The sequence below is a fragment of the Scophthalmus maximus genome, chromosome 3 (genome assembly GCF_022379125.1).
Source record: "Scophthalmus maximus strain ysfricsl-2021 chromosome 3, ASM2237912v1, whole genome shotgun sequence".
Classification (NCBI taxonomy): Eukaryota; Metazoa; Chordata; class Actinopteri; order Pleuronectiformes; family Scophthalmidae; genus Scophthalmus; species Scophthalmus maximus.
In genome coordinates, this window is record NC_061517.1 from 17,709,067 (window position 1) to 17,726,179 (window position 17,113).

General features: G+C 43.9%; 1 protein-coding gene across 10 annotated transcripts in view; it reads right to left on the minus strand.

Annotated features, from left to right (window-relative positions):
* Nucleotides 1–17,113, minus strand: part of cfap74 (cilia and flagella associated protein 74) — a 54,393-nt gene that overhangs the window by 11,403 nt on the left and 25,877 nt on the right. For all 10 annotated transcript variants that reach the window (XR_004795140.2, XM_035643777.2, XM_035643773.2 and 7 more), the window contains 8 exons: nucleotides 12,595–12,723; nucleotides 7,099–7,186; nucleotides 5,337–5,510; nucleotides 3,893–4,026; nucleotides 3,479–3,755; nucleotides 1,894–2,028; nucleotides 1,247–1,380; nucleotides 622–756 (listed from right to left, as the gene is read on the minus strand). Coding sequence is in view for 9 of the 10 variants with exons in the window: in XM_035643777.2 (XP_035499670.2) it covers nucleotides 622–756; nucleotides 1,247–1,380; nucleotides 1,894–2,028; nucleotides 3,479–3,755; nucleotides 3,893–4,026; nucleotides 5,337–5,510; nucleotides 7,099–7,186; nucleotides 12,595–12,723 (1,206 nt within the window). In the remaining variant the exon portion in view is untranslated. The remainder of the gene's footprint in view (nucleotides 1–621; nucleotides 757–1,246; nucleotides 1,381–1,893; nucleotides 2,029–3,478; nucleotides 3,756–3,892; nucleotides 4,027–5,336; nucleotides 5,511–7,098; nucleotides 7,187–12,594; nucleotides 12,724–17,113) is intronic.

Genomic DNA, 17,113 nt, shown 5'->3' on the forward strand with positions numbered 1-17,113 from the left:
GAACATAAGCTCAGCAGCAAACAACAACAACAGCACATCTCCTCAGCTCAGCATGCTGCTGGTGAATTTACCAGTGCACACTAAATGCTCCAAAATTCAGAGCTGAGCTCAGAACCGACTTCTCTTAACGGGGCAAAGCAGGTAACCCCCGACCCTCGGGGGTCCCGGCCACTGGAAGCTCCGGGTCAACTAAATCGCGTTGGTTTTGCAGTAAGTTCATGAATTGCAAAATTGTTTTCCAAAATGTTGGAGAGTTCAGCAGCAAAATACAGAATTGAGGGGTAAAGCTAAGGGCCTTAGAGAAAGAAAAGTTTGACATTGACAACAGTTTTATTCACTTTCTTGTCAAGAGTAAAGGTGAATAGATTTGATACCAGTCTCATATCTTTATGGTAAATATGAAGCCACTGCCGACTGACAAAACCCTCAACTAGCATCTATAGACCTCACCAGGTGACACTTTATATCGTACCTCTAAATTCTGTACAGATAAAATTGTGCAAAACATCAAGCTAATGTGTTTTTATGGAGCGCGCTATGTGCCAGACTATTTCTTGGTCAAGTACAGGACTTCCCTGGGCTGATATGTTTCTCACTGCATGGCGGCGGACTCGGTGTTACCTCCATGTGGGCGGGGCTTGTCTGTCTTCCTCGGGGGGGTCTCCGTCTGATATGAAGCAGGGAACGGTGAACTCGCTGTAGCGCTGGGTGAAGGACGACAGCAGACAGGCCCTGGCCTCCTCGTACCGCTCTGAACTAGAGGTAGGAGACATTTAAATGAATCAACAAACACACCCCTTAAATTTTGCACAGCGAAATCCTTTTCATCGGGGTCCTCCAGCTCCGTTGAGGACACTGGCGCATGTATGCTGTGATCACTGCAAACCAAGAGAAGAGGGAATCCTGATGAAACCACTTGTGCTTTTTGGAAGAAGAGAGACTGTACAAGTAAAAGCTTTGTGTGTAATATATATTTTAGTGTTGTTGGATTTCAGACTCCTGACCAACTTATTAATTGGGCATAACCTACTTACAGAGACAGGCCTTCAGGGGAGGATGTGAAAGATGTTTCCTGAAGAATTATTTATTCTCTTTTTACAGTACTAATCTTTGATATTTGGCAATAGAATATTTATTAATTCATTTTTACTTCACAGGCTTTTTAGCTCAGCAAACTAGACTTTTCTTTCCAAATAGATTTCGATACAAAGAGAGGAATAAGAAAGGAAAAACTATTAAAACCTACTATTCCAGCTGTATGTCGACAGGATCTGGTGATTCAGTTGGGCTGTCTTGCTTTGGTTCCTCTGACATCTTGGTCTTTGGATTCACAGACGCTTTTTTTCCTTTGCTGGGTTCCACTGGGGCCTCCTTTTTAGTCTTACAGCACACACATACATATTACTTATGGGTTCATACTAGGGTAAGACTAATGAACCATCGGTTCTGGTTATGAAAATGAAAAAAATAAATAAGTACAAATCTGTTAGATGGAAAAAGATGTGGACTTGGGGATGTGAAATACCATCACTTGTGTTATGATTAGAGCCGACCAATAAATCGGTCGGCCTCTAAAATGTGCATTTATGTTTACATTTTACGTAAAATAAATTATGTTTATTTTCTTAAACTAAAATATGAAGCCTCAATTACATTTATTTGTCTTAAAGGTTTGATAACGACATCTTAGGAGTGATCGGCATCGGCCCCCCTAAATTTCCATCGGCCCCTCTAGTTATGATTCAAAACTGGACTTCCTGGTCGATATTTATGATGGCTGCTACAGACGATCTTGATTTGTTTTGTCTCTTCATCACTACAAATTGCCCATCGGAGGACATTCAAGCTCTCTAAGAGGCTGAGTGACAGGAGCAGATGGGTGTGTGGTTCTACCTCCTGTTTGGCCAGTCTCTTCAACTCCAGCTCCTTCTCGCGGAGCAACTTGGCCCGGTGGAGACGACGCTCCGCCTCTTCTTTGATCTCCTGCTCCAGCAGTCCGGGTCTGAACGTCACCTGAACCAGGCATCTCTAGGGAGAGGAGAGACGGTAAGATGGGAGTCACTTCTCACACAAACACAGGTCTTCAAGGACGGGATGAAAAGCATCTTGTGTTTTTCTGTACACATTTTCAGATTGAAGTATTCTTACACCCCACTTCAACTCTAATCCGTATTTCAAAATGAAAGTTGAAATTATTTTTGGGGGCAGTTTGCTGTTCTTTGGTTTCTCTAGCGTGAACCACTTGATTGAGATTCATAATCCCTCTGTTTTGCAATTGCAGAGTATTTACTGGATTTCTCCATGTGGGCCTGTGTCATCAATTTGTAAAAAATGAATACAATAGATTCATCTTCTCTATAAACAGTGTATGAGTGTGCACCCACTTCAAATGCAACAGCCATAATCCGCCGCAAGTAAACTGCAATGCTGTTCAGACTCTCTGCACTTTGAATTGATGCCGCACAGCATGAATATGAAATTGAGATCTCTCCGTTATTTGCGTTGTAATCTGGACTCATTGATGTTGCAGCATAGAGAAACACTTGTTCACTTCCATCGCGTGTCCAGCAGAGTGCGTCGTTGCACTGTCAAAGTCTTCTGATGTGAGCCAGCTGCAGCTGTGATGGTTGTTTTTCTCGCTGTAATCATACACAGCTCTATTAAGTCGAAAAGGTTTTTCCTCTGAGATCTTTGTTGCAAATTGTCATAATTAGTTAAAAAGTGTATTTCATAGTCCCAGGTGTGGTTTGCTTACACAGTGAAATAAAATGTTATGCTCACAAGATGAACTCAGGTAAGGTTAGGATTAATTGAGTTGGCTCAGACGAAGAGTAAAACTTGAATTTTTGGTTTGCTTGTTTGTCAGGATATGATTTTTGTCCATGTGTAAAATGAGACCCACAACCCCAGGAGATCAAGCCCCAGAGGATTACTTAGACAGCGGGAGGTAGAATTAGAATATTATTAATATTAAATTCTTCATCTTCCTCTGGTAGAGGTTAAGAGTCTGTATTAATAAAGTTCCATAAAGTCAAACTTTCACCCAGGGCCTTTGGATCAAGGTCATGGGTTCTTTTTCATGCTGCATTATACAACAGCTATTATAGATGTGACAGTTCATCTTTAAAAATTCTAACTGATAGTCTACCTGCTTTCTTTTCCCTGAAGTATTAATTGTATGTCATGGTCTTCATCGGTTAATGGAGTTGGATTAAAAGCTCCAGAATGAAGTGACAGGTGGATCTCAAATACTTTTTTTTGTAAAACATCCAATAGCATCTTTTTGTGAGACCCCATCTACCTCGCCCCCCAGCTAGATTCAAAAGCTGTCTGTCATAAATTTGTACTCCAAACAATCCCCCGGGTTTTTTAGATGACATCCCGAGGGGTTGTGTTCCTCAGACGTGTAAAAATCTCCCCTAGGGCCACAGAAGAATCGTTAACACCAGGGTAAACACAACACGTGTCCCCCCCCTACCTCTCCGGGGAGCAGGCGTCCTGCGGCAGGGGTGATGCCGACGTGGGAATCCTTGGGCAGGCTGAAGGAGAACAGCCTGGGCACTTCAGGAGCGGTGGCGTCCTCGCCCGCCGGCGCGACCAGTGGTTTGGACGGGTTACGTTTGGCGTGAGGGTGGTTTAGGTAAAGAACTGCGGTGGAGTGGTCACCTAATGCCGTGGCCCCAAACTGGACCAGAGAATGGGAGAGCTCCAGTGGAGGGCGGACCCCCACTGCTCGGCAGGACAGCGGGAAATCTCTGAAGCAAAAGGAAAATAAATTGTTAAGTTATGGAGTAATTAATATATAATATAATCAGATAGACTGAATTATATCAAACATACGCCAAATCCATACAGATGACATGGAATTTACAATACAGGATCACAAGCCAACCTGTTAATTTCCGTCTTGCAGTTGAGCTGGAAATTGTAAACTTTGGCCTTGTTGGGACTGAAAATCAGATCAATCTCCAGGGTTTCTTCTGGGAGCAGAGTGCCAAAGCCATCGTTAGGCTGGACCTCAATAAACTGAAGTGGGGGAGAACACAAAGAATACAAACTGCTTAAATTGAAAATGATAATCCTTGAGATTTTCATGAAATCAATGTAGTAGTCCAATGGGATTTTAACTAATTGATAACGACCCCACCGTTCGCTGTGTTTACACAGCATCTAATCGGATAATGCAAAAATGAGATCTCAAAATCCAGCGACAGGACGGGTGAAGAGAGCAGTGGAAGAACTCTTGACGTCATCTACACAATATTGTTTCCAGTGAATAGTGTCTGGGTTAGTTTCTGCTTGTATCTGGATTCAGGTAACTGTATTTCTCAAATACATTTACCCACGGTAAGAAAGTCATAACCGCAACTGAAATTATTAATGTTAAATTAAAGCGTACATAGACAACTAACGTGTTGTTATGATGTTGAAACTGATCGCACAGTGTAATGGTGATGGAAAAACAACATCATCCCCTCTAAGTCTTGCTTTCATCATGTTACTCTCTTCACGCTACCGGGATGCGGTTTTCGCCCACTCGATTTACAGCACTGAGGAACTGCGTCACCCACTGCGTGACATTAACAAGGAGGAGAATAGCGTTCTCCCCGTATCAGCCCAGTGATGGAAATGGCAGACGGTGGAACAGCCGAATTGACATATGCAAACCTTGAAATATGCATATTAAAGAAAATGCTCACTGATAAGGATGTTAAGTGATTTGCTAAGGCCTTTTGTCACAAACTAACAGCTGCGGACGCTGTGAGAGGATGTCCCAGACGGATGAGAGGCGGTTCGATTTTTTTGCCTTTTATATTCTCCAAAATGTTCTTTTTCAAAACTCTCATATGAAATACTAAATGGCTGTCGTCTTGTATAATGACAGCGGTTTGACATTCCTATGTCCAAAACCAAAAAAGGTTCTTGAAGATAGAACGCCTTTAGTGAAATGCGCACTGGGCAGACATTCGATGCCTTGCGCTCTCCACTGCATCGTCATCTTTGGCGATTTTGATTTGATCAAATCGGTGAAACATCTTCCTGAAGGAGCTCTCCATCACGTCCCCGGACTGGGACAGACGGAGGTTTCCACGCGGAGCTAATGAAGATAGCACCCGCCAAAACTGACGAATGTCAAATCTGAAAATGCCTTCACCCCGGTCTCAGGGGCTCTGAGAAAAAGTACCTGCGCCCCACCCGGCATCTTGCTGCTGCTGCAGCATCTTTACGACAGTGACCAAACAATAACACCATCCGGACCACTGGGGGGCAGGAACGTTGTCTGACACCTAATGTTGAATGCATTAAAATGAATGTTCGTGTTATTCACGCAGTACCTCCGGAGCACCCACGAAGCCAAAGTCCTGAGGCAGGAGGGAGAGGTTGGTGAGGCGGACGCTGCTCTTGGCCGACGTGTGAATGGAGCAGTAGCCGAAGTCCACCTCAGTGCGGTCAAACTGCAGGTCGGAGGGGGTCACGCATGCTTGGACCGTGAAATGCACGGGCTGCACCTGAACACACAAACATGAGAATAAGAAGGAACAGAGGAATAAGAATTCATAGTTTCTGTCCACTCATTTGGGTTTGTTGAATATCACCAGCCTAATTCACTCCTTGGCATAAACTATATATTTATGAAAGTGATCTTTTTTCTTCTTCTCAAAATGACGCCTTCTTGCTGTGGCGTCTGGTGACGACACGACAGCGCGAGAGTGTGTGCGTGTGCACGTGTGCACGTGTGCACGTGTGCACGTGTGCGCCTGCAACTGGTTCGATGCCAGGAGCGCAGGGCCTGGGCTGGGGGCAACAGCTTTGGTGCTCCACAGGAGCATCCAGGCCCACTCTTTTGGCTGCTCGTCAGGCACCCCCACAATCCTCTCCTCCCCTGTCCTCGTTGCTGTTGAGGGAGGGGAACAGGGGCCGGACGGGGAGGGAGAGGAAGGTGACAATATGGCACAAAGACGGGCCCAGATTTAGCTTTACCGAGAAAGAGTACTGGCATCAAGGCAACCCAAATGTTCAAGCAGCTGCTGTGTGTTCTTTTCTCTTTAATAAAAGCTGCTGCTGACAAGTTGAAGGAACTCAGTTGCTGTCAGCACTTTATTTTTTTCCTGGGGTTCTGGAATCGATCATTTTCATATTTTTTCAAGTTCTACTTTTTGAAGAAGACATTTTGATTTGTAGCTTTGGAGAGGAATGGCACACTGGGTTGCAACTGGCGCGCTTGTAGACGTTTGCTGCGCCACACACGACCAAAGCTGAGGCACAGCAACACCTGTCCCATGTCAGTGTACTCTAAGGCCAATGTATTGTGTAGAGGTGTAAATCAGTGGAGGCAAATTCAACATGCTCCCTCGTTGCAGTTGGAAAACAAATGACGGCAACATAGTCTCTTCATTTAAAACCAAGCCACACTCTTGAAGTGAATTAAGTCAATCTGTAGATTACCAGTGTTCTAAAAGCATGATTGTAACCTTCCGCTCGGCTGCTCGGGTTAATAATAATAATTCTTTCATCTTCAGAAATATATTCTAGTAAGTACGTACGTTCACCCGTCTTCTTTATGCGAGTGTATTCTTGTGACATACAGTATTTGCCTGGCGTCAACCTATGCTGATATATGTTATGTCTATTTGAAGGCACTATGAAATAGCTTCCCTAATTCCCTAAGTGCTTGGCATGAAAGGCATGAAATTTAGTCCAATCATTTCACCTACAGAACAATAAAAGGACACGTTAACACATAACATGTGCTCGATGGGATAAGAAAACGGACTGTAAATTCCTGCCCAGTTCCTTCCGCTTTCTTTGAAAGACATTTTCTGGAGACATTTTCAGCGGAGCAATGTGGAATGACCTTTATGCTTGGCTTATTGACGCCCACGGAGCAACCAGGCCTCGGAGGTGGGAGATAATTTTAGCTTGTTACCAGCAAAATAGGTTTCAACCTTCAGCGCGTCTGTTACTGTTTAGGGACAAAGTAGGACACGAGCCCTGTATCGCAGGATAAGGAGGACAAGGAGGATAGGGAGCATAGAGTAAAACACACTGAATGTATAGAGTGTACAGTTATATAGTTATAGTTGGCATGATACAAACCTGGCCTGATACTTGTACTGTCATTGGAACCTCCAGGACTCCCGTGTAACTGTCAAAAAACGTCTTGGCATCTTTGGACAAGGAACGTCTGTGAGAGAAGCAAAGAAAAAACACAAGAGAAAACAGGATCAGTGAGAGCACACACTATTTTGATTAGTAAACACGGCTTTATCTTAACCTCATTAACAGAGGAGAGCAATTAGAGGTCGAAAAAAAACCAAACCCTAACAACACAACAGTGATTTGAAAGGTTGTCAGATACAGGCAGTCGGGAGCTACGAGCCCTCCGTCGAGCTTTTTCAAAGAGAGATAAAGACACGGACACCGAAGACCCATTGCTTTTACTTTAACCCACGACTGTGGAGTCGGCTCGCCAGGGAAAGCGGGAGAGCGATGTGGAGTGCGCCTCCACACTAGTGTAGGTTGTAGCCATGGTGACGGGAGACGTAAGTATGATTCAAAGAGGCCCAGTAGTCATGCACAGGCTTATGTAAAAACCCCGGTCCTCAGTATCCTCCATTGTAGCCGCTCCCCTGATAACACACGCCACACGCATGTGCTCTGTGTAAAGTTCGTTATCATACGAACAGCGGTCAAATGTCAAATGCAGTTCACGGCTCAGATCCACCCCCAACTCAAGTTCTCTCTCCCCTTCCCAGCATCCCTCTTTTTTTTTCTGCTCATCCTTCCTCTGTTTCCCTCTTATCGGCTGTCTCCTCCGTCTTTACGCTCTCAACGCTGGTTGAAGGCTTGAGAGCTAATACCGTAAATGTCAGAGGTTTTAAGGCTTTCCAGATGTCAGTGTGTTGTTTTTTTTCCTCAAAGCGCTTCAACAAATCTGTCAGCTTCAGGTTCAAGGACAGGTTTGGCTCCATATTTCCCATGCAGGCCTCCTTTCTGCACGCGGCCGCTGCAAACACGCCGCTCCACTGCCGACCCCCGGGTCACTTCCTCACGCGTCGAAATTAAGTCTCTGCATTAAAGATGACGAGGAATGGAAAAAAATAATAGTATTTGTTTCCCTCTGTAGCTTGACCAATGAGCACAGAGGGTGTATTTAAGGAAAGCGCTGCGGTCCTGCCTGCTAATAGAATCGCTGCTGGAGAGTCACTCCTGAATTAGCTTGGCAGGGCGGAGTGGAAAAGCCTGGTGGGACGTCGACAGGCCATATGCTCGGGAGAGTTTTGCGGACGGATGGGGTTTTCAGATTTGTCAGAGTCCTGCACAGATTTGCTTGCCTGCTCTTCTTCTCCGCTGCCAGATTATCCGCGGCCTCATCCAAAAGTAATTCTCCTCCGTAGTCTTTAATGATACTTCTGACATTGGTAGATGTCATAGTCCAACTGAAATAGTTGTAAGAGAGCTGTGGTCTCCAAAAAGTACTGAAATCTTTAACTTGATAGGAGCCAGACAAGTACACACACATATATGTCAACTGCATAGAAATATTGAATATATCGAATCCTCTTTTCGAATTTCACTTCTCTAATAAAAAAAAAAAAAAAGTGATTATGAAAAAGATTAGAAAACGGATTAAGGGGCTCTAAGGGATTTGACATTATGGGAAAGTGGGTGAGCAAAAACTACAGTCAGTGATGATGAAACAAATCTTTAAAAGAAACAAACAAGTTTTTTGGTTTTGCCTGTTTCTTTTGCTACTCTAAGCATCATTAAAGTTTTACAATGCCGGTGTGAGCATTGCGCCGACAGTGGCAGTACCGGAAGAGCCGTTCACTTTAATCTGTGGTAAATCATCCTTGTAATCTCCCTTTTATCAGCTGGAACTGCCGGGCCGGGACACACAGCTCGCTCTTCAGGGATTACACCTAAAACGGTTCATTCAAGCAATCCCATCCTAATGATCTTGTCATCAGGTTTTGCGCGGCAAAAAATGAACAAAAAAAACGTCCTCCACTCGTTTTAAAGGCGGAGATTCTCCACATGCAGGATGTTTCACTTAACCCTGGAGGCCAGGTTGGGAGGGCTGGGGGGGCCAGGTTTTCGTGGCTAGGTAATGTAGCCCTCGCGCTGATTTCACCAGTTTGTTTTCAGTCGTGCGCAATGAAACATGTACATTTTATAGGACTTAAAATAGGTCTAATGTGTCCATCCCCGTATCTTACATGCCAAGTGAAAGTGAAAAACTAAAATCAAATAACACCAGGTCCGAAAAAAGAATTTGGCACAACATGAACACAATGGGAGAAGTGGAATGAAATGGCATCTCAGCCTGAATGTGATGAAGGAGCATTCCTCTGTGGCTGAAACAGGATCATAAACCTGTGAACCACTGGCCTAGATACAGTAGATGGGAATTATGCAGTGTATGGAATGGTGCTATGGCTACGGGGGGGGGGGGGGATATGTGGGCTGGATGGTGACAAATAAAAGTGGAGGAAGACAGGCAGAGGGGGATGAAGCAAAGGAAAAGATGGTGAAGGATGTGGGCAGGTCGAGCGCGATCCTCCAGAGCAGGAAGCAAGACAGTGCTCATCCTCTCCCGAGAGCCAGCGGAGAGAGAAGGCAAGAAGCAAACACCTGTGCGAAGAATAAAGGCTGTGAGTCATTTTAGAACAAAGATTTCACTCTGTGTGTGTGTGTGTGTGTGTGTGTGTGTGCGCGTGTATGTGTGTGTGCGTGTCTGTGTGTGTGTGTGTGTGTGGATGACACAGTGAGAGTGAAAGCAGTGCTGCTAATGAGGATTTGGACATTCAATCTTAGGATCTGACTGTGAAGACTTGGCAGTGCCATTTTAACTGACACACACGCAGACACACACACACACACACACACACACACACACACGCTGCTGCTTTAAAACGAGCAAAGCTTCCAAAAATCGACAGATTGGAAGGCGAGATCCGACCATGACAGAGATGACGCAGAGAGAATAATCCAGACAAAGATGGCAGCCACCTTGCTCGATTTGTGATATGTTAACTAAAATATATAGTGTTATCGTCAGTTAGATTTGTCAACAGTGAGAAGTCAATCTCTGAGATACTGGAACACGGTGAAAGAGCTGAAAATTCCAACTGGGTGAGAACCAGGATAAAAAATACATTGCTGTTAAAAAAGCGTGTTAAAAAAACATGAGCAGCGATCAATAGTAATAATCTACCCGACAAGGTTTTTCAAAAATTGTACGGATGAGATAATTCCAAAGGAAATGAAGAGGATTAAGTTCATTGGAAACTAAGATTCGCCTCTTGCCTCGTAAGTCAAGATTCTGGCAAATTGTGAACCACAAACAAACAACTGAATGCTCTTATAATTCTGATATCTGATCAAATATAAAATACCTTTAGTGCTCCACTGAGAAGAAGAAAAGGGCTTTAAGGGTTTGGAGGTTTGGAAAATTGCATTACCCCGTCATATTCATGTGAAATAAACCCACAAAAATGTGACAAGAGTGGACGAAAGCTGTACAGGATCTACTTGTCATGCTCACATAACAAGTCTCAATTTGGCATATTTCGTTGAGCGTCACAAGAAGTGGTCACTTCCACCAACTGCTGAAGTGAGCAAGACAACTATATCACACGCTGCCAACAGGTCGGAGCTAAACAACAATCCCTTAAAAAAAAAAAGAATAGTTTAATACAAACACAAAAGTAGAATGAATAATGAGTTCAATGGCAATTCGGTTCATCAGGTTAGTGCCAGACTCAATATCTCACCTATTAACTCGGTGAGTCAAATGTTCACACAATCGACAGACACCGAGGGCCAAAACTATAAAACAAGAAGAAGAGTGAACTGGAATTATCCTTTGAGAACCAGAGTGTTGTAAACGAGAGCACAGGGGGACTGGGTCTGGTGTCTGAGGTTATGTAAGCAGTATCCGGGGCCGGCGTGTAAGCGGCGGTGGATGCATGGATGAGGGATGAGAGAGGAGTTTGAGAATAACAGAGAGAGGCAGAATGGACGTAGTTAAGAGGCAGAGATAAGAGAACGGTGGAGATGGAGGAAACCAAAGAGAGAGGAGTACAATCAAGCAAAGAGGTGAGATGCCAAGAAAAGGAGAAGAAGTGTGTGTGTGTGTGTGTGTGTGTGGAGGAAGGGAGAGGACGGCACAGGCGTGAAAGAGCGAGGGACAGGGAGTGTGATACAGCGTGAAAAGTGTGATACAGAGGGGTGAGAGGGAGAGCGTAGGCGAGGGGGGGGGGGGGGGGGGGGGGTAGCTGTTGCTGTGTTAGTGCTCGCGAACGCTGCACCATCTTAGCGGCAGCACGAGTAATGCCGCTCTCTAATCCCTGCATTAAAACCTCTGCCGATTCACTTAGGCAGATTACTGACATTTCCCCACTTTCCCCTCCTGCTCTCTTGCTGACCGGTGACCAGGGCATTCCCCTTAACTTTTGTCATGTGGGAAGAAAATGTCCTTCTGTGTTTATATGTATATATATATATACATATATATATATAAACACAGAAGGACATTTTCTTCCCACATATATATATATACATATATATATATATATATATATTTCCCCGTCAGCTGTCAATACAGAAGGTTGCTGAACTGTGGAGGGAAAAAAAAAAGCAGAAAACACGGACGGTGGGCAGAGGAATACTAGCGCCCACGCCGAGATTTTACATACTGCACGCCTCTCACATCTGCCCCGGGGGGTCCCCGGTCGGCTCTCCTGGCATTCAAAACCGGAGTTCAACTGCTGCTCCATCTAAATATAGAGCCTGCATTGTTGTAGAGAGAATTATACCATGTCCTTCAAAGTCATTAGAAACCATCACCGGAAGCCGTTGGGCCCCTGCGCTCAGGTATTGTGGAGCAACTCCTCTCTACATAAAGGGAAGCTGTCATATAAACCCTCGAGTGTTTATTCATCGGCCTTATTTTCTTTTGAATCAAAATGTGGATTGATATTTACTCATCGCTCATGAGACGGATGTACTTTCATGCATTTCATGCTGATAATATGAAATACTGCTGCTCAAAAGGAAAGTTCTGCATTTGATATTTTCTGCACACAGAAAGAATCGCCCACCGGCTATAGCAGGAGAGATGATGATGTGCAAATGCTGACGGATCTTTAAAGCAGTTCGACTAATAACCTTTGTGTTGTCTTCCAAAAGGCAAACCTGTCTCATTATCTGCCTGCGTTTCTCGTCCCTTCAGACTTTTCTTTTTTTTTTTAGTTATGCTGCTGCTGCATCCAGGTCTTCAGCAATCAGCTGAGCAAACTTGTTACAGTGTTATAGGAATAATTGCCAAAACTACAAAAATAATAAACCACGAGTTCAGATAAAGCAGAATGATCTATTGTGTGGGAGAAACTAATTGGGAGAAACTAATTGTGCTTGTGTGTGTGTGTGTGTGTGTGTGTGTGTGTCATAGGATGTCACCTTAGGTGTGACACAGTATTCACTTTGACAGAAGGTTGATGGAATCTTAACAAGCTGACAGTCCAAAACAAGATTATCGATGCTCCAGTGATTCCATTATCACTGCATCCTCTGCGTGTCCTTCCTTACCTCGGCAGGAACTTTAGCTGGGCCTTGAAGCTCGATTGGGCCTGGATGAAGCCGGTCTTTGGCAGGATCTCCATGTGTTTCCTCATTTCCGGGCGCACCTCAAAAGTCACCTTCAACGCCGCGCTGGCTCTGACCAGAAAAACGGAAACGGTTTTCATTAGCATAATGCCAGCACGCCAGGTGCTTTAATCTAAGACAAGGATAATCTATACGATGTACGCGCAGGAGCACAAAAGGATTAATGCACAGGAAAACTATCAAATCTACTGGGGCCTGTAGTGGATTTTCGTATGCAGCAGCTACTTGCTAAAGACAGCAATGATGTATCGAGACAGTCTCTCTATTGGGGCTACAACTGATGATTATTCCATTACGAGGTATCTGCTAATTATGTTTAACAAATGATCAATTCCCCTCAGCCCATACTCAATTAAATATAACGTGAGAAATGGAAAAGATTTTTTTTTTTTTTTACCATATCGGAGGCGATCAGTGAATCTTCCGATCGCCTCTGAATCTCGAACAGCAACGGAACAAATGAATGGATTGGCTACATAATGGCATTCAATCTTTTTAGACAAGTGGCTGTTGGTTTAAACAGAATGATTGCTAACACGATTATTGTGTGTGCACGTGGAGATAACACACTCTCTATTTCCAATACAAATGTATTGACCCATTCATATTGGAGAATTTTGCAAAACGTACAACAACAACAACAACAACAACAACAACACAGACACAATTTATGAGTGAAAGAACACAACAACACAATTTATGAAAGATTCATTGTTTCAGTGTCTGCACATGGAAACTTCAAAATCTTACCTCAAATGTTTTAGTTGGATTTTTGTTAGAATCTCAGGTATGAATGTAACATGTATGTATGTATGTAACAGGTATGTATGACTGAATGTATGAACATGTCTTTGCCATGTGGCTTTTTTAACCATTGTGCTCTGCTTTGTAGCCAAAGCCGTATTTCCATGCCAGGTGGACAATAAGGATTTTCTATTCTATCCCGTTCTTATAAATAATACATTCATGGTTAGGTAACGATTCCATTTTTTAAAGGTTATAAATAGTGACAAAACCTCTATGCCCAATCCGTTATGGTTAACCTTCTTCCCCCGCTTTGCACTGACGTCACGTGTGCCGCAATATTGTTGGATCCTAAGTTGGTCCAATCAGATCAATTCTTCGAGGCGAGTATTCGGAATATTGTGTCCCCTGCAAGGGTAATCTGAAGACCTACACCTTTTGGAATCCTCAGGGAAAAATCCTTTTCCTTTTAGCTCTGTGATACAAGATAATAACGGAATATATCACTGGTATGGCTATGCCATTGAGAATTTTTAAGGTGGGATTTAAAAGAGCAACAACAACAACGAGTAAATATTGTAGGTGCTTTGCCCAAAGGGCATCCTCTAATGAAACCCCTCAGCCCACGAGGACTCAAAGAAGACTTTTTGTTTGAGTGACACCTACTGAAATTGCCTCGTATTGAGTGATGATGTACGCGTATGCAAAGTCCGTATCATTTGACCCATTTTCCTGGAGCTCCAACAGATGGTTGCGCCTGTGGCTACAAGCCGCGGTTATGGCTGCGGTGTGCAATATAAATGGCTCTTCACCTTGGGGAATTCTCCAACACATTCAACAACAGCCCACACTTACTCACCTTCAAAAAACAATGATAGCACAAGCTGAACCCCCCCCCGATAACAAAACCCTCTCTGTTTACGAGAGGTGATTGTGCATATACAGCGATAACATTTTATTATGTTTGCTTATATCTTCACGAAGGTGGGCGTCGGGCAAGCTGTGGCCAAATGGACCGAGGAACCCCGGATTTTTTCAATTCCCCTCTAAATTTAAATGACCCACTTTGGGCGAGGTCAAACAGATGGTTTGCTTCCCCGAGGCAGGGACACTTGGGGGATATTAAGTGGTATCTTTATTCCGGCCAAATAATAACCTTCAAATCACTCTTGGGGGAATATCCGTGGATACATAATCATTTAGGGTAATTAGGAATTTTAATTAACAGGGGCATTTAGCTGATCCTGCTTTTTTTTTTTTTTTAACTGGATGTATGTGACCAGTTTATTTGCTGAAGTAATGTTCAATTCTTTACAGGAAAATCCACAGAATTGTCTTCAAAGGGATGGAGAACACAGTGATACCGATTGCGTAGCCTTCACATTATAGTTATGTCTCCCTCGGTCATGTGCAGATTTCTGTAATTCAGGGGAACCCTCTCTTAAAGTCATAGATGACTTTCTAAAATCGATCCCTACCATTTCATTGTATGTTGTCTTTTCAAAGCTCAAATTGTTGGTATTTAATTGTGCTACGGGCCAAACTGTGTTGACATATTAGGCTATTAGTCCTTCTTTGGAATAGGCCCCCTGATTCCAATTCAGTGAAATTTAATGTTACATCCTTATATAATACAACAGCGTGCTTCCAAAATTGTGGCATTGTTTTGGGGACGGCCCTTTCCTTCCACGGGTATTCCCAGTTTGTTGTTGAGGGACTGTTCCACCAGGAAGAATAACAGCATCAGTTATATCAGCAAGTCCCTAAAGAATTATGTATGAGTATGTTCATGCCCTGAAAAATCCTGTTATTGATATTATTATAGCAAAAGTTGGTGTATGGACGAGGTTGAGACGGATGGATGGGTCAAGAAAGAGTGGACACCAAGAACTACAACTGTTCAACATCTTTTCCATGATTGTTCCATATCCTAAACTGTGTCTATTAATGTAGCCATGGTGATAAAGGTCCACTGATATTGACAAAGTAATAATTTCAATCTAAATCATGCTGTTTCTCTAAACTTATCAAAGTATCTAAGTTGTTTTTCTGACTGAACCTAAACTTATAGCACCAGGAAACACGAACAAATGAGAAATTTTGCGTTTTCATTTGGAGGACTTGTTGGATGAGGAAGAACTTGACATCCAATAGCACCTTTGAGAAGAACCAGAATACCGACTGAGAGCCAGGTCCTGTTATCCAGCGTTATTAGTTGACCTCTCTTGGGCCACTGTTGCTGAATGGGAGCAAATAACTGCTGTCAGGTGTCAAAATCTTAAGGGAACCCTTCTCACGAAGGTGGAGGCAGTCGCAGCAGCAGGTTAATGCTGGTAGGTGCAATCTGTGTTTTGGCCACCCAGCCTATAGCTATTAAGAAACTGTGTGAGAGACGTGCGTATGACAGTAAACCTGGTATTTTCGTGGTTCCTAGAATTGGCGTAATTTGCCATTTCTGCAGCCCACGACACCCAGCCACATCTCGCACTCGCTCATGTGCTGCTTGTTGAACTAACTGCAACACCCTATATATACTGTATATTTCGTTGTCATTTATTTCCAATAAAATAACTCTCTGGAACGTGTGGCACGTCGTGGTTCCCTTCCAGGGCTATAGTTTGGGGCAGTTTACTGAGACAGGTATTTATCTGGCTGGGAACCGCTGCTGCATGTCACAGCCCTTCCTCTCCCCGTGTTTCCTGTCTTGTATCTCTGTCGACTGCCAAAGGAGAAAAAAACGCCCAGAGATACCGATGTAAATAAGAAAAAAGTCGGAGGGTACTATTTTTCAAACTTCAGCAGACGAAAGTGCGGGGAGCGGCTCTCTTCTCCCCAAGTTACGTGTATGATTTAATAACCTGACATTTTTATGAATAACTCATGTAGCAAAAAAGAGGCAGCGTGAACGGCATAGTCTTTCACTGACTCTGTAATATTCCACGGAAAAGCTGACACTAGTCAGAGCAACACTTGGCGACACAAACTAATTACTGACGTTTGGTGGCAACAGTTTCAGGGCAGAGAAAGTGGCTCATGTTGAGTGCCTGATCTGTGAGGGCCCACAGCGCCTCTGCCCTTTCTTGAATGGGCCAGGTGGCTGCGCGTGCTTACTCGGCGTGTGCTCCAAAATCTCATGGGACATCAAGTCTTCCCGGCAAAGGGTTCAAGGCAACCGCCCCCACAACGCAGCACAAGTCAGCTTTATACTAAATGAGATTATTTTCAAAATAACCAGCTGGAAGTACCAGAGTTCTCCCCCCCCCCATTATCATCTATATGCTTCTATTTATCAGGCCAAAGAACACGGGACACAGGTTGGACTACCTTGGGGATTTTTTTTCAGAAATGCAGTAAACGGAGACACCGCGAGCAGAAGGCTTTGTGATGCCGGTCGGCAGGTGCCAGTGGAGGAGGCAAAGAACACTGTTCCCAAAAAGAAAAACTCTGCCAACGTCAGAATTTTCCAATCACTGGCTCTCGAGCGAAAGTCAAACGCTGCACATTTCAAAGCCTCTTACAAACGCTTTCAGTTTGCAGGAGTGATATTCAAATCACGGGCTTGCAGACAAGAGAGACGTATTCAATTATGCGTGTGCTGTTCTCTTAAATACTCTGTCACACACACACACACACGAAGGAGGACTTGTGGGATATCCACTCATCCACTCAGGGGAGGGAGTGACGAAGTGAATGATGG